Source organism: Pholcus phalangioides, unplaced genomic scaffold (genome assembly GCF_987345545.1).
Source record: "Pholcus phalangioides strain wild (caught in Gottingen) unplaced genomic scaffold, Ppha-v1.0 ptg000009l_1, whole genome shotgun sequence".
Taxonomy (NCBI): domain Eukaryota; kingdom Metazoa; phylum Arthropoda; class Arachnida; order Araneae; family Pholcidae; genus Pholcus; species Pholcus phalangioides.
The window spans coordinates 13,555,439-13,578,318 of record NW_028301602.1 but is presented as its reverse complement, the minus strand read 5'-3'; the positions used below and the strand labels follow the sequence as shown (position 1 = coordinate 13,578,318).

Genomic DNA, 22,880 nt, shown 5'->3' with positions numbered 1-22,880 from the left:
TCCCCAGCAGGCCAGCACAAGAAGAGAAAGGCTTTCTCTCTCTCTCTCTCGCTTTTCCACATCTGTAAAAGCTTTTTCCTTTGGAGAATAGGATACGTAAAATGCGAGGGGAGAAGTTTGATCAACGCTTGTGGATACCCGAGGATACAGTGCGTGTTGTTTCCTGATTCTTTGTTGCGAAGCCATCAGTGACCATTCTGTTATATTACAGTATGTATTTGAATGATCGACGCTAGAAGCTGGGGATAACCTCCCGGTTTGTGTGTGCTGTTCCGCCGGCTTTAGTTTTGATGAGTCACCCGGTGATGGAGTGACAAGCGAATATCACCTCGACCGCCGAACTAGGATAATGAGATCCAATCAATTGCCAACCTACATTGTCCGCTTTCGGTGTCACCCAGGTGAAAATAACAAACCCTAAAAGCTCGTCGCTTCCAAAATATTTATCAAAGAAATCGAGAGTTAGGCCTAAAACGGGCTTTTCTCAGCGGTTCTTTGAACAACTCCCCGCGGATTAATGTTGCGATTTGGAAAGGAATGAGCTCGAAAAATGAATCATGGACTCGTCGAATGTTTGGAATATTTTTCTCGAATGGAAACATTCCATTATAATGGCATGGTGTCGATGGGAATTTTTTTCCTTTGTTTGTGTCACGCATTTATCTGAGTAATATTTGAAGTGTTGGTCCTTATAATTGGTGTTTCGAAGTTAGATCATGGCTGGATTTGCTCCAGATGAGCGTATTAGAGAGTTGGAACAGATGTTTTTAGGAGGACCTATTATTGCGAATGGGAAAAGTTTCAGTGTTGATACGTTACTGGACATATTGTTGGTGCTCTATGATGAATGTTGTAACTCTACTCTCAGGAGAGAGAAGACTGTCTCTTGCTTCATTGATAATGGTGAGTAAACACTATTTTTAAACACTTCTTCCTTTGTTGTTTATGTGTTTTTTTTAAGCTGGAGCAATTTGAAATTTATTACATTACATTTTTTTTAATGATATAAACAAATCACAAAAACACAGACATGTATACAAATACTAACATACACATAGATACAAACATAAAAATAAACAATTTATGACCCAAAGGGACATGGTAAGTCTTTCCAGCAGGTCTAAAGAGGGTTATAATCGCATACGGTTGAAAAAAAAATTGAAAATAGTTAAAAATGTGAAATTTATTAGTTTTTAAGCACATTTAAACTATCAAATATAACTTTCAAAGCATTTCCTAGCAACATAATAACATTTCACAGTTATGTTGGCTGTTGTTGGCATTTCTTATTGGAATGTTTCAAATCTTTTGTTATCCATCTTTTATCATTATTTTATGAAAAGAAATGATTATAAACACGACCGTAAAAGAGAGGGACCGGGGGGGGGGGAGGGTGTTCCTGTCCTCCCTAAACTGTTAGAAAACAACTGATTTTTATGGAATAACATCTGTGTTGTTCTATCGCTTTGATCTCCTCCAGAAATACTATTTGTCCCCCTCCAAAAAAATTTTGGAGGGGTCCTGATTATAAAAATTATAATTTTTTTTATCGAATCATTTATCAAAAAATTAAAATAGAAAAAAAAAATTGAATTTAGAATGTAGTGGGGTATTAGAAATGCTTTCAAAAGTCCATACATATTTACAGTGGTGTAGTTTGTGTGATGTCTACTGATTTTGATGTCTGTAATTACTAATTTTAATAATGAAATTTTACTATTGTATTCAAATACAATAAAAATACTATAACAAAGTTTGCTTTATTGCATGCATTCAAATGCAATTATTTTCCTCTTTTTTTTTAGGGTTTATGTTATTTTTGAATGTGTTTGTATTCAGAATAATAATATTTTTTTTTTTGATGAAAATACTCTAAAATGTAATTTTTTTGTCCTAGTTACAGGGTAGAACTACTATTGTATAAAAGAAAACAATTTTCTGAAATTATGTGTTCACACACATAATTAACAAAAAAATAATTTCTATACCTACTATTTATTTGGAAAATGAAATTTTTCCTGATTTTATTTCAAGTTATTAAATAGTTGTTTGAAAACATTATTCTGGAACAAAAGCTCTAGTTGATTAAAAAAATGCAGCAGTCAACTATAAATTACAATTTAACAATAACAAATTTGAGAATTTAAAAAAAAAAAGGAACTCCTCAACGAACAGAATAAAAAGTTGTAACAAAGAAAATAAAACCCCATCCAATCAGCTCTTTAAATTTTGATGTTTACTGTTTAGAAAACTTCCCAGGTTTGTTCTGAAGCTATTAAATTCAAAGGAAAGTATCACATAAATTTTAGCAGTTGTTTCTCAACACATATTTGTGACTGATAAAATTTTGGCATACATAGCCTATATATATTTAAAAACTTATTATTAACAAATGAAATAGTGATAAGCAACAGTAATATGATGTTCTGAAGACAATATTGTGTATTCTTTTTCTTATAATGTTTGCAATATATATTGTGTATTTTTTCAAAATCATTACAATATTGTGTTTTTCAAAATCATTACAATAGTGTGTTTTTTAAAATCATTATAATATTATTTTTTTAAAATCATTATGATATTATGTTTTTAAAATTTATGAACACAATATTGTGGGCATTACTTAACATTTACTTTCACTGTATAAATTTATTTAAAAAATTAGTTTAATCGATGGCATTGAAATATCAAATGCTCTTATTCTTTTGTAACTCAGAGAAGCATTCGTTTCTGAAATGGAAGGAGTTATTTCATCAATAACTGCTAATATTGTGAAGTATTTTGGCAATCATTGAATTACAATTAATCATTAAGATGAAAATTTCTCTATGAATACATATAATATTAGGAATATGTTAAAAATAATTATCATTAATTATATTACCATACATTTTCATACTCTGAAGAAATTTTTTTTCATCTTCTTTGTGACATTCATTAGCTTTTCATCATTCACTTGAGAGTGATTTCCTAATTGTTTTTGTCATTATAAGGGATAATAATTGAAATAAATATTTAGATTCTTTTATGAATCTTTTTTTTTTCTTAAAAATTTTCAATTTGAGCATTTAATAATTGCATTCTTAGTATTAAATCTCATATATCAACTAGATAGGATTTTTCAGCAAATTTTATAACTTGATAATCAGCAGCTTTTTATTTCATTCCCCACAAAAAATACCTCTCAATATTTTTATGCTTCTATAATTATTTTTGACATACTTCTAATACTGATAATGGCAGATTTCAGAGGCAGAATTTCAGTCGACTTAGTACAGTCTTCCATGGAGCTTAATATCTATGTTTTTTACCATTCCAGTTGATAATTATTTAAAATAATTTAATCACAAAAGATGATTTAAAAAGGCAGTTTTTTGTGTTTGCCTTAATAATGTGAAAGTATAAAAATATGAATTTATCGAATTATTACTGTACATAGATATTGAGAGAAGTAGTCTATTTTTTTATGATTGTATATATATTTTGTGTTCTACAATATTCATCAATAGGCCTACTATATTTCCTATATTCCTACTATATATATACAGATTGTTCTGTATTACGTCACAGATTTCGGCGTATTCTGTTTTAGGGGATTGTATGTAATACAGTCGCTCCCACTTATAACGTTTTCCAAAAAAAAACTGTCATGAAAAAACCTTGTAAGAGGGAAAATGTTTTAAACGGGAAATCTTAACGAGAATTTCTTAAGAGTTGAGACCACGAAATTAAGTCGTACTAAGCGGGGAAACGTTATAAACTAGAACATTATAAGCGGGATCGACTGCACTTTACAGTATATCCTATTGCTTTTGAGAATTTTCCCTGTAAGACCCAAATGATTCTCAAACCGCTCATCGTGGCTTTCAGGACGCGGGCGTAGCGTTAAGTCGGGATAGTGTACGCTTACATCAGGGTTTGACAAATCGCCAACGATGGTTCGCGATAGTGACTAAAAAAATTGATATTAATGCTTGCAATTTTCAGTCTTTGGTAAGTTAATAAACTCTGTGAGCTCAACACAAAATTTTTAGAATTTATATCATATCTGCCGACATGGTAGGGGTTATTATGCTCTCAAAATGTCGTGGGTGGGGGAAAAAATTTTCTTAAACTGGTTTTTTTCCTCGAGGAAAAATGATTTATCTCCTAAAATTTTTCATAGCGTCAAGATTTTTTTTTTGGGGGTGGTAATCAAACTTTACTCAACTATTTGTACAATTCTTACTGTCATAGAAGCGTCATGGGCATAATGGGTATTGGATCAAGGGAGATTGTGATCTAAGCCAGAGACTTATTTACAGGGGAGCTGAGGGGGCTGTAGCCCAGAACCGCATGTTTGGGGGGGGGGGGAAATTCGAAGAACGAGTCGTCAAGAAAATTAGTAGAATGGGAGAAAAGTGGCAAAATTTGTATACCCCACAGCCGGTAATACAAGAAATTGGTCTCTGCCTAGAAAACGGGGGACTTGGCCAGTGGGTGAATAACCGATTGACATAGAGAGTGTGTAAGCATGGTGAATAAATAAGTGAGTGACCTAGGAGAGAGCAAGGGACTAGGTTAGTGAGTGACCAGAAAAGTGACAAAGTGTGACGAGTACTTGAGTGACTTAAAGTGTGACGAGTACTTGAGTGACTTAAAGTGTGACGAGTACTTGAGTGACTTAAAGTGTGACGAGTACTTGAGTGACTTAAAGTGTGACGAGTACTTGAGTGACTTAAAGTGTGACGAGTACTTGAGTGACTTAAAGTGTGAGGGATCATGTCGGTGAGAGGCCAAGAGAGTGGCCTAGAGCGTGTGCATGCATGTGGATGACCAAAACAGAGGTGCAAGCAGCATGTGAACGACCAAAACAGGGTGCAAGCAGCACGTGAATAACCAAAAGAGTGACCTAGGGAGTGTGCGAGTAACGGAAGTGACAAAAAAAAAAACTTGTGTGTATGTTTATGTGTGTCAGCATGAGAGTGACCTAGGGAGCGTGCGAATAATGGAAGTGACAAAAAAAAAGCCTTGTCTGTATGTTTATGTGTGTCAGCATGAGAGTGACCTAAAGAGCAAATAACTAGGTCAGTGAGTGATTAAAAAAGTGCGCAAGAACGTGGGTGATATAGAGAATGTGCGAGCGCGAGAGTGATTTAGAGAGCGGAAAATCATCAGGTTAGCGAAACAACAAAACAGGTATATTCTTGGTCCAAGCATATGTGTGCGACCAAAAGAGTAACTTCGAGATAAAAGCGTATTGATGGGAAGAGAGGGGTTGTCTGAGTAGGCTATATCTCAGGGTGGCAAACTTGAGGAAGGAGTAGTCAAGAAAATTATATAAGAATATGGGAGAAGTGCGGCAAAGCCACAAATCTTCCTCCGCCTTCAGGTCAAAGTGAGCAGCAAGTAATATTAATAATCTCCACCGCGAAGGAGTCACTGGTGAATGGCCTCTTTGGTAAGAGAACCGTCAGTACATTACTACTAAAGCAAGAGAGCCATCGATGATGAAACTTTGAGAACGGGTCAAAAGTTAGCGTCATGTCCAGTTAAATTTATTCCCATGGCCTGCAACCTGGTAATTAGTTGAGCCTTAACCTATGGGTCATAGGGCTTTCGAAATGGGTTGTTCAAATCCACCAACAGTCGGGGGCTCTTATGCTATGAGTCACGACCCGAACTTGATTCACAGGGGCTTCGTGAATGGATCGTACAACTCCACTAACAGCCTGGTATTTTTGAGCAATGGGTCACGACCCAGACCTGATTCGAAGGGGTTTACTAGATCGGTTGTATAACTCCACTAAAAGCCTGGTATTTTCAAGCAATGGGTCACGACCAAGACCTGATTCACGGGGGTTTACTAGATCGGTCGTATAACTCCACTAACAGCCTGGTATTTTTGAGTAATGGATCACGACCCGGACCTGATTCGCAGGGGTTTACTAGATCGGTCGTATAACTCCACTAACAGCCTGGTATTTTTGAGCAATGGGTCACGACCCAGACCTGATTCGCAGGGGTTTACTAGATCGGTCGTATAACTCCACTAACAGCCTGGTATTTTTGAGTAATGGATCACGACCCGGACCTGATTCGAAGGGGTTTACTAGATCGGTCGTATAACTCCACTAACAGCCTGGTATTTTTGAGCAATGGGTCACGACCCAGACCTAATTCGCAGGGGTTTACTAGATCGGTCGTATAACTCCACTAACAGCCTGGTATTTTTGAGTAATGGATCACGACCCGGACCTGATTCGAAGGGGTTTACTAGATCGGTCGTATAACTCCACTAACAGCCTGGTATTTTTGAGCAATGGGTCACGACCCAGACCTCATTCGCAGGGGTTTACTAGATCGGTCGTATAACTCCACTAACAGCCTGGTATTTTTGAGCAATGGGTCACGACCCGGACCTGATTCGCAGGGGTTTACTAGATCGGTCGTATAACTCCACTAAAAGCCTGGTATTTTTGAGCAATGGGTCACGACCCAGACCTGATTCGCAGGGGTTTACTAGATCGGTCGTATAACTCCACTAAAAGCCTGGTATTTTTAAGCAATGGATCACTACCCAGACCTGATTCGAAGGTGTTTACTAGATCGGTCGTATAACTCCACTAACAGCGTGGTATTCTTGAGCAATTGGTCACGACCCAAATCTGATTCGGAGGTGGGGAGGGTTTTCCTAAATGAGTTGTACAAATCCACTTTCACAGTCCTGTTATAAATCCAGTTATTGCACCAGTAGTTCCACTAATGTCGAAAAACAAAGTCTCATGGGTCACGAAGCTAATCTTATTGTTGGTTTTGGGTCGCGGCGGAAAAAACTTGAGAATCCCTGATTTATACACAGTACTGTATTCAAGTCTATCTTCTTGCAAAGAATCTATTTGAAAATTATTTTATTATTATTATTTTGCTTTATTTCCCCCCCCCCCCCCCCCCCCGTGATAATCCATTTAACCATTTTTGGAATTGCACAGCTGGGACCGCTTAGATCGAATTTTTTGCTTCTCTTCTACTTTATGATTCACTTTGGGCGATTGCGAACAGCTGGAAACTTGCAGCTACAGCGGACTTGCCCATGAGTAACTTCCAGGCAAAGAAAAGAGTTCCCTATGGTTGGTTGGTTGGCGGTGTCAGTGGTGTTGCTAGAGTGTATAGATGTGTGCACGGTAATAATATTCTATTTCTCTCTGGTATCAACCATCATCAACTCTCTTCGATTAGAAGAAGTCACGCTCCTATGAATCGCTGATTGCACCGCGGTGCTTCATAAGCATAATGGGTTCAACCTCACACACACGCACACACGCCTTACCTCCATCTTACTGATTCACCATGTCCCTTTCTCTCGTCTTGATTATAAGCCGCGCCGTTTCTTTTCAATTTTATTTTGTTTTTCACTCGTATCTCAAATTAGTAGGTGAGGGTTTTGAGTACGAGCCACCTTCAATATGAAAAGAGAAATTCTTTCACGAAAAACCAAGGAGAATTTCAGATACAGCCAAAACTCTGTTAAGTGGATATCGGATAAACCGGTCAAGTGGATAATTTTCCTTATTTCGTCCCGTCTACATAAATTAATAGAAAGAAAATTTCGCTGTGTGTGTTTAAATCACTGCCCTGAATGCTTATTTTCAATCAGAACTCTTCAAATGCAGGGCATGAGGGATAGAGAAGAAATCTAAGCGCCAATACCAAATATTTTCTAAGCCAAACGTTTCTTTTTTACCCTAGCTATTTGTGATACACAAAAAGTTTTAAGCGCTACTATGAATTTTTTGTTCGTATGGTACAGCCTGTACAGAACTTGTAATAGAAGAACTTGTAAAAATATAATAATAATAATAATTTGGGCGTCAGCAAGATTTTATAGGAAAAAAAACACGTTTTTTCCTCCCCACAAGAAAAATTATCCCAAACAATTCAAACCCCACCGTTGCCACGGCGGTGGTCTTCTGAAGTTGGTTTTCTGTGGTTCCCAGCTTCGAGGTGCTAATGCGAGTGGATCTTCCCGTTAATAAATCTCGCCACAGAGAGCAGCAGGCATACAACGTTAAAATCTTCAATCATTGCATTGCACTCACGGTTAGAAACGTTGATGGCAGATGGCAGCCTTAGATTACACGTAAGGGGCCATTCAAGTATTACGTAAGCAGATTTTCAGCCATTTTTTTACCCCCCTCGTCAGCAAAAGTCAGCAAAACAATGGCCCTCCTTGTCAGCAAAATTTCATCAGCAGCTTAGAATATTTCATATCTTCAAAAAGGGGTGGTTGATGACGTAAGCAGCCTTCAACCCCCCCCCCCTTGTCATCAAAAGTCAGCAAATCCGAAACCCCTCCCGCCCTCGATGCTGACGTAATAATTGAATGACCCCTAACAAGCATTACGCAGAAACAGGTGCTTATCTGGTTTAGTAGTAGACTTTGTGGATGTTATACTGTGGCGAACTTGGGCAAAAAGTTCCGTTGTCTTTTCCGGGAATCGATCGAATATCAAGGAACTCTTACTGCATGTCAACACGCTACAATGTCTCTACTCAGCAAGTCACGCTACTGTGCGTGTTTTGAAGGGAAGTAGAGATCTCGTCTCTCTATTATAATGATAAGTGCATTTGACCGGTTTACAAGAGGTCCTGGGTTCGATACCCGGTTGAGAAAATGCGACTTTCATTCCTCAACTTTACCTCGCCGTAATATCCAGAAAGTCTATTGATTGGATGCATCGTGGACCAAGAAAAACCTATTTTTCATTGATATAATGACCCCCTTCCCATGTTCTAAGAGACAATTATTAAAAAAAATGAAATCTGAAAATTTTGTGTTATCCTTAGATTTTGATTTAGACATCTCATCAATAGCTGGATTGGAAGCAATTCCAGCTAGTTTTGGCGTTCATTCAGCCATCCCATAACATATAGAAAATTTCAGGCGCCAATCCAGATTTTCTAGTCACCATGGCGATTCTAGCACCTGGGACTTGTCTAGCCCGCAACATGATGAACACAAAAGCCTAAGAACACGTGGTTTAAATGGATATTGTGCTTTGATCCTAAATTATACCATCCACTTAGAAAGGTTCGACTGAACAGTGCGTACACAGAAGATTCTTATGCAATATGTATTGAAATGAATAGAGGTTTCCGTGGTCATTTTAGGTTGTTTTTTTTTTGCACTTTTGATGAAACAATTTGTAGTTCTTATCTCTTTGAAATATCACAGAAACTTCACCGTTCAACTTAATAGTAATTTCTGTCTAGAAAGATTCAATTTTCACAAAAATCGATTACAACTTATTTCGGTACCCGGCAGCTGAAAAAATCCCGCAAAATCATCTTGACCATGCTTTTTGCGTTATTAATTTTTCTACGTCTCTGAAGCTGATTTGAACAAAATTAATGAGGGCTTTTCCCCTCTTCAATCATTATTTCACAATTTTCATTTCGAAAATTTTAACGGTTTTTCTTTAACAATAATGTCGATAACACTACTGCTGATATTGATTCTTTTTTTTAGCAATTCTGTCGATAAAAACGATTATTTTGAATCTACAATGGTTTTCTTGAACAATGCTCTCCCCATAGAAGAAATTCCTTTTTCAAATATTTTCTTTATGCTATTTTTTTCTTTTCTTAATCAATAATTCCCTAAATAATGGTAGTTATGTATCCGTCGAATATAAAGCAGCCTCATTGGTAGCTGCTTCAATGCCTTATTCTATAAACCATGTGATTTTATTTATTTTTAAAAGAAATTTTACTGTCGTGAAGCTATATTTCTTGCTTAAAAGTTCGATTTTTTTAAATTGTTCCCCTCATGTCTGACTGTCAGTACTTCTAAGCCATTAATCACAATTATTGAAGTAAATCTTTAGGTTTGGGCCACACTCGTGTCAAGCCTGTCCCAACAGTCATTCGCTAATAGTCATAGCTAATTTTCCAGCTTTGAGGCGCGAATGCGAGCCGGTCTCCCATTCGAAAAACTTTCTCCGCAGAGAGCAGATCAGAAAATGGAAGACAGATGGCAGCATGAACACGAAACAAGCGCAACTCAACAACATAAGTATGTGAGGGCCACACATACACTCAGAACACTCGTTCTCCGGCATGTGCCGATTCGTTAGAAATTCCGTAGAGAATCGGTTCTCAATCTGCTCCGCGGAGCCCTTGAGGGCGACCTTGCCCTCCCCCCACTGTCTAGAGGCTCCGCGGACGCTCGAGGAAAAATATAAAAAAAAAAACTAAATTTGAAAAAATAAGTATAAATGTTTTTGAATAATAAAAGTAAATCAGCGACTTTGATGAATAAATGAGAAATATGCTTACGGCTCCGCCATAGACATTATACAGTATACCAGAAAAGTATGATGTAGAACCGCTGCCGTAGAGGAATGTGTACGAGGTGCATGTGTGTAGTAGTAGTAGTAGTTATTCGTAATATTTTGTTTCCAATATTTGCCTTCCCCTCATACAAAGAAACAGCAGCGGCATAGGCTGGACACATAATGGCCAAGCCTGGCGTAATGTTTCTTGGCGAATATTTGTTTCTATAGAACAATTTAATTCGTCAACGTGTGTTGTGACTGTTGGCGTTCTTCGAGCAACGTGTGGTCAGGCCAGACTGATTGGACGATCATCTTGGGTTCGGGCTGAGGGCTGGAAGGTCCTGGTCATTCGATCAGCCTCTCCCATGACCAGGGGCGTAGCCAGAAATTTCGTTCGGAGGGGGGGGAACCACTTTCATTTCGGGGGGGGGACCAAAGTGACAGAACAATAGATTTGGCCATCTTTTTCCCTTTCTTCGGTCATTTTCTCACATTTCGGGGGGGGGGGGACCAGACCCCCAAGTCCCCCCCCCCCCCCTGGCTACGCCCTTGCCCATGACCAACCTTTGAATTTATTGGGCCAGGCTGGACACGAGTGTGGTCCTGGCTTTAATCGTGACAGAAATTATGAATGGATGAAATTGCTGTTTATTTTTGACCCAAAATCAACAGCAAGATCGGCTTCAACCAAGGGACTGTTTGTTTTTTGAAATTAGTGGAACCAGTGACGGAGTAAGTGCATTTATAACAGGACTGTAAGTGGATTTGTACGCGCGCGACCCATCTTAAGAGAAGACTATATATGTGAAGTTTCGGTCTTGACCCAAACTTCATAGAAGAATCCTGCAGTGGATTCTTCAATGGAAGCTCAAGAATCCTGCAAGTGGATTTGTATGATCCATGTCTGAGTCCCAGTCTGCAAATAAAGTTTGGGTCGTGATCCATAGATTAATAATCCCTGGCAGTAAGTGAATTCGTATGACCCACATCTTGGAAGTCTCCGTGAATCAAGTTTGGGTCGTGATCATGTTCGAGAATCTCTGGCTGTAAGTGGATTCGTACGACCCACATCGAAAGCCCATGCGATCCAAGATCTGGTCGCGACCCACAGGTTAAGAGCCCCTAAGTTACGTCGTATTTCCGTGTACTCTAGGGAAGGGACGTACACAGGATCAACCTTTGCAGGGTGCAGCATACCGGTGAATTAGTATTAAAACACTTTCAACGAAAGCTGATATTGGTTCGGGGTGCGATTGCACGTGGAATCTCTCTACCAGAGAAATTGTGAGTTTCTAACTTTAACAGAGCATTTTGGATTAGGAGAAGAGAGCACGTGAAAATCTTTTTCTTTCTGTACTATAATGTTAAAATTTTTTTTTTAAATATGTTTTTAATTTTTCATCGCCTTGGGGGCACAGGCTTCGTATGCCCCCCCCCTTACGTACCCATCTGCACCAGGGCTTTCATCATCAGAAATAATCTTGAATTATTATTTTTTCAATTTTTAAACGTTCGATTTTGGGTTGTTTCTCAAAAATATATTTCCGGAACTAACAATAAAACAAAATGTCATAAATGAAACAAACAAAAAAAAAAAACATATTTCAGAATCCATGAAAATTCATATTTGATGAAAAAATAATTCCAAAATGTGTGGAAGTTCATATTTAATGAAAAACAGTCTCAGAACTGATGAAAACTCATATTTGATGGAAACAAATCTAAGCTAAAATAAAATTCTTCAATAATGTAGGGGCGCTCCCTATTTGACTCGGAGCCTTCAGACTGTTGGGCCAACCCCGTTATGGCGCCGCTGCGTTAAAATGAAATGTAACAAGTTAAGTATGACTTGTTGGCTCTCGGACTTCTCATGGAGAAATTTCTTTTCACCTCCAATGTCTGAAAGAACCGTGCTAGTTACTCTTTGAAGATCCCCCCTCCCTCCCCCCGCACCAGACTATACAGAGGCAGCGGCAATTATTACACCGGACAGTGTACGCGACTGTGTTTATCTGATATTTCATATATACCACAAGCTGATACCATTCCCCCCATCTCCCCACAAATCAAAACGCTTCATTGGAATGAATGAATTTCTGGAAGAGGGAAATTACTACAAAAAGTTTTTTTTAAATGTAATTCGGTTGTAACTGGTTGACCGCTGCCAAGATCTTGAAAAGTGGTATCTATTGGTTTTTTTCTACCTTGAACCACAGTCGCCCTGCTTAATTCGGATAAAGATAAACGGATACCCTCGCTTAAACGGATAAAATCCTCCGGCATCAAAATTTCAAATTTCATAGAGACAATGTTGAAGTTCCCCGCTTAATATGATCATACTTCCCCCCCCCCCCCCCGCTTAATCGAACATTACGCTTCACAAGTCAACTGTTAATACACATCAACTACTATACACATAATCTTGTTATCGAATGAAACATTTGGAATTAATGGGAAAATATGTTACTAAGTTCAGATAAATACATTCGAGGGTAGGTGGTACCTGACCTCCAAGTATTCAAGTCGCCTTCAATACGCACATTTAATTTATTTCATTTTTGTTCTCTGTTGAGCCAATAGAGCGCGCTAATTATCCTAATGATGAGTACAAATCTTAAGAGTATTGTGACCATTGAAGTTAAATATAATTTTCCATATCATTTTCAATGACTGATTTATTCGAGAAGCTTTATTAATATTGATCCTTTTTATCGGTTTTCAAAATATACAATATACATACTATACTATACTAACGGTGTGAAATGGCAATTGAATTGTTATACTCCGCATAATCGGATATTGTGTGCTGGAATTGTTGATACCCGATCAAGTAGGGCAGACTTGTAGTTTTTTGTGCAGTTATTTTTCTATGTCCATGACCACGACCTTCAAGAAAGCTTATCAGATGGTGAATTCTCAATCCCCAAAAAAAAATAGTTGTTGTTGAACGTGCTGGGTGTATGCACGTTCTTTAACCGTGGATTTTCCTGTCTTGAGTGTCTTAGTCACGTCTTTACCTTTACTCAAGACAATTCATTACTCCTCAGAAAACTTGGAGAAATAAAGAGCGTCAGAATTAGAGATCCAATCAACAATAGCTGCGGGACATTTGGAAGCTTATAAGTGGTGACATACGGAATTTATAATGCCTCGTTGCTTTATTTTTTGATCACTTTCATCACATTAAGTATTCTGATGGTTTCTGTACGTGAATTTGTCGAAGAATTTTCTTCCGGGAGATAAGAAGACATTTCCGCATTGACTGGTAAATAAATGCATTTCAGAATTAAAAAGAAAATAAAAAAATAATTTTGTCATCCAGCTCTACATACAGCGTCAGTAATGGACTTTATCACGTTTCGAAATCTTATCGCTGTCAATATTTGGTGGAATCCGCTTAAAGCGATTCTTTAAAAGAAACCGGGAAAAGAAACATTCGTGAGTGAATGGACGTATTAAAATAGTGTTATACGAAAAGTAAAAATGCAAACTCTGAGATTAAGTAACGTCATTTGCTGGAAAGCTAATAATAATAATAACATTAGCAGGAAGTGTTTGAAGCGTTCGTATTTTTCTAAGCGCTATATACACATTTCCCACGTGCTCGAATATTTTCTTTTCGCATGTAATGCTAACATATTAAGTTACAAGAAAAAAAGGATGCATATAATTTAGATAGCTAAAAGTAATAGAGGGTGAGCCATATAAAAAATAAGTTTTTAATAACAATAAGACGGCTGTTCGAGAGCATTTTGCAGCTCTGCTGATCTGTACGCATTGGGGGGGGGGGTCCCCCTTGCGTGCAGCACATACTACGTGATCAAAGGTTCAGACCAATTTTTAGCAGAGTGCGGGCCACTTCATTTGTTTCCGACTGCGGTAAACTTAAGTGATTTGGAAATGTGGCATGGGCTACTTGAGTGATCTGGTACTGTGTCGTGGGTTATTCAAGTGATCTGTAACTAGGCCGTGGGTAACTCAAATGATCTGGGGATATGCTGCGGGTCGCATTAGTGATCCGAAAATTTGCCAGTTAGTTCACTTTTACAAAATTATCTTTGAGGTCACGAGCCACATCAGATGACTCCGAGGACCAAGTGGCCCTCGGGCCATGAGTTGAGCATGTTTGCTTTAGATTCAAAACAGGAGATCACGAAACTATGCCTATCGGTAGAAATTTGTGATTCAAAATGTACTATCAATCATCTATCTATTTTGTGAGATATTATACATTATAATGTATGTGTGACATGGAAATATGAGACATTGTTACTGAAAATTTCTGAAAGCAATGCTACGCTATTCATACGTATTGTTGAAACCGAAAATCGTCGTTGTTTTGTATGAGGATTTCATAACTTATGAAAGATGAATTAGCTGTACAAAAAGCTTTACAGTCGCTTAGAGATTAATAACACGTATGTTAAATACCGTTTCGTTATCCTACCCGTACATCGTTGTAGAAGATTTGTTGGATGATACCAACGGGACATACGTATGTGTCTATTTGCATGCAGTGGCGTAGCGAGAAGAACAAATGTTAAAGGGCGCGGACCTTCAGTGCGAAGTTCGTCGTCCTCTACAACCTCGGATCCGAATCCATTGATCAAGCTGAGAAAGAGGGAAGGGAGGGAGATAAATTGAGAGGAAATAGATGGACGTGTGCGCGCTCTCTTTTCTCTCTATGCACCAGAGAACGAAATGTAATTTACGGCTGAGAGTGAGCTTCGACGATTAATTGTTGGTTACTGTGTCAAGCGCATGTTCAGTATTGAATCAAGTAATGTATAGAAACGGTTAATTTTCGTAATACGAAAGTCAAATGACAAACAAAAAAACAAGTTTTGCTGCTGAAGAAGAGGAAGACAAATGAGGACATCTTTTACATACAAAGGGGATACATGAGGGAAATTCCTTTTTGTTTTTAAATGATGTATTGAGAATCCGGTTATTACAGAGCAATAGTCTATAACAAGTAACAAATGTATATGTTACGGTAAAATGTGATGAATCGGCTATTATGCACAATTGGCAATCGTCTTTTTAAGTTTGATAAATTTATCACTTTACCCAAATAGGCGGCGATTATGCATAATAACAGGCTCAATGCTGAGTGATAAAACCCAGGCAGGCGCCAAGTTGCTATAACGACTATAAAATCGGTATTGGTGTCTAAAATTTTCTACAGGGTGATTCAGAAAAGATGGGGAAAACTTCAACAGATGATAGTACACACCAATACAAAGAATGCATAGTCTAACATGAAACGCAAACGCTCTACCTCGTTTCGAAACGGCCGCTCCGCAAACGTTGGAACGGCATTCCTGTTGAAATTGATCGGGGAGAAGAAGAACACCATGCATGCAAATGCAATCTAGGGAGGAGGAAGAAGAAGAAACCGTATGCAAATCTGCACTGAATGAAAGGCTCGGACGCCAGCCCTGTGAAGTTATTCCAGCGTGAAACCGTTCTAACAGTCGTAACGTACGTGATAACGGCGCATTTTAGTAATACTGAGTCCGCGCCTTTCATTCACTGTGACACAGATTTGCATACTGTTTCTTATTCTTCTTCAGGTTGTATTTGCATGCATGGTGTTCTTTTTGTCCGGATAAATTTCTACAGGAATGCCGTTTGCGGAGCGGCCGTTTCGAAACGCGCTAGCGAGTTTGCGTTTCGTGTTAGACCATTCATTCTTTGATGACAATTGTTTGCATTTGTACTATCACCTCTTAAATTCCCCCCCCCCTCTTTTTCTAAATCACCCCGTGTATGAAATTGATGAATCGGAACCCAAAGGTAACAAATTTTCTGATTTCCTAGTAGTGCTTAACAACATGAGGGGTTGATTGAGTCCCTAAAAAACAAAAATAAATAAAAAATATTATTTAGTACGTTTTTCTTGAAAAAACAAACCATGCCCTCTCTTGGATCCTGAAAGGTTTGACTGAAGCCTAAATGCCTAATATATATATTTTTTTGATTTGTCACGCCCTCTCCTCTAATGGAGAAAATTTCCTGAAAAGATATTCATATCTTTTATAGGAATTTCATGGACTAAAAAAAAGATTCTTAAAAGGCGAATAACGATTCTATGATAATAATCCTCGATTTAAATGACCACCCATGATATGATTGGATCTTCTAACTCTCGTTCGATTACACTCTACGGTGAATGTACATTTCTTTTAACCAATGAAATTCACTTCCAGCACATAATAGAGATTACTTCCTTTTTTTTTTTGCAAGAAGTTGTTCGTACAAGTCTTATCATTGCATCTACCAAAGAATAAGTTCCAATGGCTGTGATTTCTTTGCTTTTTTTTTCCCGAACCTGGCCATCAAGGAGAAAACCATTTTTTTTAGTGAAAAAAATCTCTTGAACTATTTACTCTGACTCAGAGAATACGTTTTCAAGGCAATCACAATTTCTAACGCTCATATAACGTGCCGGAGATAGGAGGGAGTTTGGTGTATATGTGTATGCGTGTGTGTGTATATATATATAAAAAGGCGATTGCGGAAGAAATTTGGGAGTATGATGAAGTCGATCTTTTTTTTTTTCTATACTATATTCGAAAGAGGAGCACTAGTAGGAAGTCATAATCTCAAAGCCATCCTCGTCGCCAATTCATATTCTGTCGTTATACGTTTGGAACAGAAAAAGAACCAAAAATGTTGAAAAAAAAACTCGTTTTCTCTTTGAAAATGTTTTCGATGTTCTTTTTTTTTTGTAGTGCAATTTTTTTATTTTTCTATGGAGAAATGCAATGGTAGGAGTATATGTAAACATTTTCTCTTCCTCTCGTCACGATTATGCGTTTCGCAGAAACTTTCTAGAGTATATATATATATATATAAACAATATCGAATGAAATTACCTTTTGTTCTGCGAGTTCTTACTGGAACAAAAGAGTTTCCTTCAGGTAACGAGGAATTCATGATGAATATCTTGTTTGGAATTCTTTTCCCATCTTATATTCTTTTCTTATTGATTCTTTTTTTTTTTCTTTATTCATGCTTAGTTTCTAGAAAAAAAAAAGAGAGAAACAAGAGAGGATTCGTAGTTGAAATATAATCGGTACGTTTTCGTGTCTTCGATGTTGTTGAACTGCAGTTATTCAGTGATTTCATCTGACTACCTGGGTGATCCAAATTCAGTTAACATCTGAAGACTTCATATTTAAGGGAATGATGAAACAACGATGTGTGGATCAGAAACAAACTATAATTTATGGAAATTAGGAATGTTGTAAAGGAAAACCGAAATTTTTAATTTGAAATTAAAAAAAAATGATTCTTTATTTCAGAATTTCACAAAAAAGCCACTAATTAATGTGATGTGATTTTTGGGGGGGAAAGAAGGGGGGGGGGGGTTAATGCGACAAATTTTAGTTTTTGGTTTTTTTTTTTCAAATTGAAATAAGCAAATTCGAGTTTTATTTTTTGTTTTATTGACGAACATACACATAAATGTTACACGATAAAAATATACTCATCAAATAACACTGTTCAACACTGATTTTGTTCTTAAAGATATTTCAGAGATTTTAGGGTGGATTTTGAGCATTGAATCCTAATTTGGCATTGGTTAGATTGGCTGTACTTTTTGAGATAAAGGAAAAGTTAAATTTCAATAGTAATACCATAAGCAGCGTACAAATCGCATTGAATCTGTGCGTTACAAATAAATACAGAAAAATCATTGGTAAAGATATTTTTCAGTGCTTTTGTGGTGCTGAATCTAGCATTGGTTTTTGTTTTTGAGATAAAGTGGATAAAATGTAAAAAAATGGATAGCCGCATAAAATAGTGGCTTCAGACTACATTGAAATAATGAAGAATGTTCATTATTTCAAAAACTAGTGCCAATCCAGCAAAAGTAACACCAGTGTGTTTTGAAATCAGCAGCTCAAAAATACCCCAAAACATTTGAAACTTCCATGAGAACACGAAATGTTTTTTTTTTGTTGAGCAGTGTAATTTTAGTTGTGTAATGGGACCCAGTTGTCTAGAAAACCGACAAAAAAATTTGCATACACTATGAAATATTAGTGCTTTAGTAACATAAGCATACTGAATGTAACTTTTTGTTTTAAAACTGAATTTCTTTCGAATAAGTTTAGAATTATGCTTATTTAGGCAGTATTCCAAATTTCGATTTTCTTATAGTTTGATTACACTGGCGAAACTGTTTTGAGTTTTATCTATGTTATTTTCTATGCAACCGTTATTTGAATTAAGCGTAAAACTAAACACATCCCAGTTGGGCATTTCTTTTTTTTTTTTACAAAAATAGAGTCTAACTTGTTGAAACTTACATCAAATAAACTAGAAACACACCCTCTTTTACGAGTCCCATTTTCCTAGTCCCATTAGTCCCGCACAGGCTGGAAGTTTATATTTTTGAAATCTAAACAGCAAATGTTTATCACAAGAAAATTTAACTGAGATTTATATGGAAACTGCAATGTTTAAAGTATACAAATTAACAGTATCTTCACCAATGTAAAGAAATTTAATAATTCAAATCATTCAAACAAAACAACAAAAACACCGAACTTCCCTTTCAGGGTCGTATAAACTGCTTTTCTTTTTCTCAAATGATCAGGAATGGTTCACTCTTTTGTGACTAATGACAGCAGCTTGATTGTTACCATTCAAGTGTAAAAGAAAAATTATTAAAAAAAAATAAACTAAACAAATACTGAAATTTGACTCTTGCCCTATTAGTCCCCACCTTCTGCCAATGTCGTGGTGTAAAAAAAAAGCAACAACAACAACACCAGAAACCATAGCTCTGTATGAGGATTTGACTAATCGTAAAAATATTTAGGTATCAGCTAAATTTTTCTTTGGAGTCAAGAACATTTATTTTCAAGAAATATGGTCCTGACTTTTTTCCCCCGACTTTTCCGGAGCACCATGACCTTCTTTTCACACGCTGACATCAATTCCAAAAAAACCAAAAAAAAAAAAAAAAATTGTGTCGTTTTCAGTAGACTCCAATTTATATATAATAATAACATAGAAACTTTTTGGCGCCGATATAAATTCCGTAGTCTTTATGGTCACCCATCGCCTGCGATTTTCTAAGCCTTACTGTGAATAAGAACGAATTTTTGAACGAATTATAACACAAATGCATGGAGACACGAAAATTCATGGAGAAAATTTGGAGAGAAGAGGAAGTTTTTTTAATTAATTGATTGATCGATTTTGAAAGAATCGATTTGAGATCTATCTGTGATCATATACTTATAGGTTTGGTTCACGCTCACACAATGCGTTTTTCATCAATCGTTTCAAAAATTTGAAGAAATTGAAATTAAATTGATTGCAAAAGTCCACTTTTAAGTTAATTAAACCGCAAACTGATATTGTGTATAGGGGCATATTTGTTTTTTAACCTTTCTGACTTCGTGGCACACTTTGAATTGAGATTTTAAATAAAATGTACAGCGATTTAATTATTAACCCAGACAAAACAACTTATTGCGACTGTTACAACGAGGCAATTAACATTCCTGAAATAAAACTTAATTATAAGATATGAAATGGTGTTTGGAGACTTCTTTAGAAATAATTTTTTAGTCTATTTCTTTTAAATATTTTCGCGACACAACTTCGACCCTCTCGCGGTACAGCAGTTGAAAAACCGTGATGTACGGCCTATTTCAAATCTGAGGTCTTTTAGCCCACTTTACTATATGGGTGATTCTCACGAAATTAGCCTAAATTGTGTCCCCCAGCAGTCTACGTTTAATACATTTGGCTCATAATTGTTTTTTCTCGTCACTTTGTACTTATATTGCGGTTTCTGACAAGTCGCCATTCTATCTACAATTTTTTCATCAATAGATTTTTAAAATTTGCTAACAAACGAATTTCCATTTCTTAAGGAAATATCCTTCTCCTGACTGTCCCCAGTCAACATTGTAAATTTTAAAATGATAACTTGCTATATTAAATCAATTAGACTTGTAAATTACTTCACAAATTAGATTTATTCAGGAAGAAAGAGTGTCTTTATTTTAAATGCCCTTCTCCTGGCTACTTTTTTTTGTGAGAAATATAGAATTGAAAATTATTTTTTCAATTTATCTCATCTTTCAGTTTAGACACAGACTTCTATTACTTTTAAAAAGCACGTGTTTCCAATATGCTTAGTTTTTGATCAGTGTTGAAAAGCATGTGGAAATGTCTTCCTTCTGGCATTAGGAAGGAAGGTTTAATCATAAGTTAACAGAGGAAAAAAGCAAACAAAATCCAAGTTTCTCGTTTACAACATCAAGCTGCAGTTATGTTTCATCTGAAGACTTAGCTTTGAGAGTGCTGAGGGCAGTGGTTCTCAACCTTTTGAAGCCCGCAGCCCGGTTTCATTCATTTTTGTGAGTCGAAGGCACGGTCAAACACACGACCAACAGAAAATTAATGAGGAATAATGAAACGGATAATCACTCGCGGCCCGGTATGAATGATATCAGGGCCCGGCGGTCGAGAAACACTACTCTAGGGAAACAAAAACAATTGAAAATCTGTTAATCCCAATGAAATTGACGAATAAAGCGAGAAACAAAAAAAAGGAAAATTCAGTTGACCAAAAAAATTACTCAGAGTATCAGTCTCTTGTCAAGTTTAAATATATAGAAATATATAGAACATGTTGCGCTTGTCAATCATAGATTAATAAGTTCTGAAACAGGCAAAATGCCACGTTGGATTTACCTATCTCTTTTAATTAACATGGTTAAACTTAAATGAATTTTTTCACTATTAATTTTGAACAAACTTTACTGCTGACTATATTTTACTTATCAACAGGAAAGGAAGCCCCTAAGAATTTTTTCGGATTTTTTTTATCGATATTGTTACGAAAATTATGTAAATAGTCATTATTTATTATGTCATTTTTCACCTGTAAATGGTCATTAACGTATTTCTCTGTAAAGCCCGCCAAATTGACGACAAACTTGCCAAATGTAGTGACATCTCGGATGATATGGCGATGTCATGACGCCAAAGAATGTTTCCAGAAGCTTCCTGACTTTTCTTATATAGAAGCGCTACCAGAGCGGAACTATGGGCAATTTGTTGCGTTTTTGAAGAGATCTCTTGGATGTGGGAGAAGCCGCTCTCTGTTTAGCGTGTTCAGTCAAATCGCTGCTTGTGAATACGTGTAAATAGCTGTTCCGTAAAATAAATCTGTGTTGCCTATCAAATGGCTTTGTACAAGATTCATCGAAAGACTGGTTATTTGTAGAGATGAAGATTACAAGGAAGAAAATTCATCACTGCCCCCACGGGGACTCGAACCCCGGTCTCTCGCTTGCCGGACGAGTGCTCTACCAGTCTTTCGATGAATCTTGTATTGACAAGTAGAGAGAACATTTCTATATGCAAATTGCTTTGTGCTTTGCAATCTCTAGTGCTTGTGAGAGACATTATCCGGTACAATATTTATTTTTGATAATTTTTTTTTCCATTCTTTAACCAATTTTGTGAGGAAGACCCATATGTAAGTTAAGCTATCGTAGCGGTGTTATAACTGAATCTTGAACTAACATCGTTCCTCTCTGAAGAGTAACCACACTATAAAAGTTTTAGGAATGTTCTTTTTATAAAGCTTGAAAATTTTCAACCAATATAAGCGCATATGTTACAGTCGAACGAATGTAACCAATGGGCTTATTGGTTGTTTTTTTTAAATTTTATCAAAGAGCTTTTAGAAAACTTTTACAGTGTACGTAATCCCGGCCTTAAAGACACTAAACTTGTTTTTTTTTCAAATTTTTTACTAAACTGACATCTTATCTTTCTTGATACCGAGACATAATTTATCACAAGGCGACTGAATTTCGTTCTGGAAAGTGTTTATAGAATTGAAGAGCGTAGCAAGGTTTTTGTTATGATAAGAAAAATGCGTTACATACGGAGACCACCCTAATGATCACACGTGATTGGCTTCTGTGTGTGCGAAATCGATGCCATATACATTTGCGATCCGGAAACGGGACCAACTGCACACACGCCGTAATTACGCCAGATTCTCATAACTTTACCGCGAACACATTCTTGCTACATTCGCTACATTGACGGATGGCTCCCAGCAGGATGCATTCTGATCGGCAGCATCGGTGTTCAACACGGTTTCACGGACCGCCCTGACGTTGTCCATTGGTGTAGCAGAGACGATTCCATCATACTTTCAGCGGGTGGCTGGTGATGATCCTGATGCGCGATTGTGAGAAAGTTCACGTTGGATTAGACGATTACTATTTGGGTTTACTGCTAATGTATTCGAAAAATAAATAATTTCTCTCTCTACGTGGGATTACACTGATGTGACGTACAGTCAAACTTGGTTATAACGACCTTGGTTATAACGATACCTCTGCTATAACGTCAATAATCGGTGAACCCATCACGCCCGGCTGATTCCTATGGGGAATATTGTTAAGGAATCTTGCTTAAAACGTGTATAAAAACACAACGACCTCCGATATAACGATACACTTTCCATCACTTAGCTTCCTTTTTCCCCCAAGTAACTTTCTAGAAAAT

General features: G+C 36.9%; 1 protein-coding gene across 2 annotated transcripts in view; it reads left to right on the top strand.

The window, feature by feature from the left end:
• LOC149081781 (serine/threonine-protein kinase MRCK alpha-like) overlaps window positions 1-22,880 on the top strand; it is a 194,994-nt gene continuing 172,114 nt past the window's right edge. For both annotated transcript variants that reach the window (XM_089235547.1, XM_089235546.1), the window contains exon 1: window positions 1-903. In XM_089235547.1, coding sequence (XP_089091673.1) covers window positions 717-903 — 187 coding nt within the window. In that variant the 5' untranslated portion in view covers window positions 1-716. The remainder of the gene's footprint in view (window positions 904-22,880) is intronic.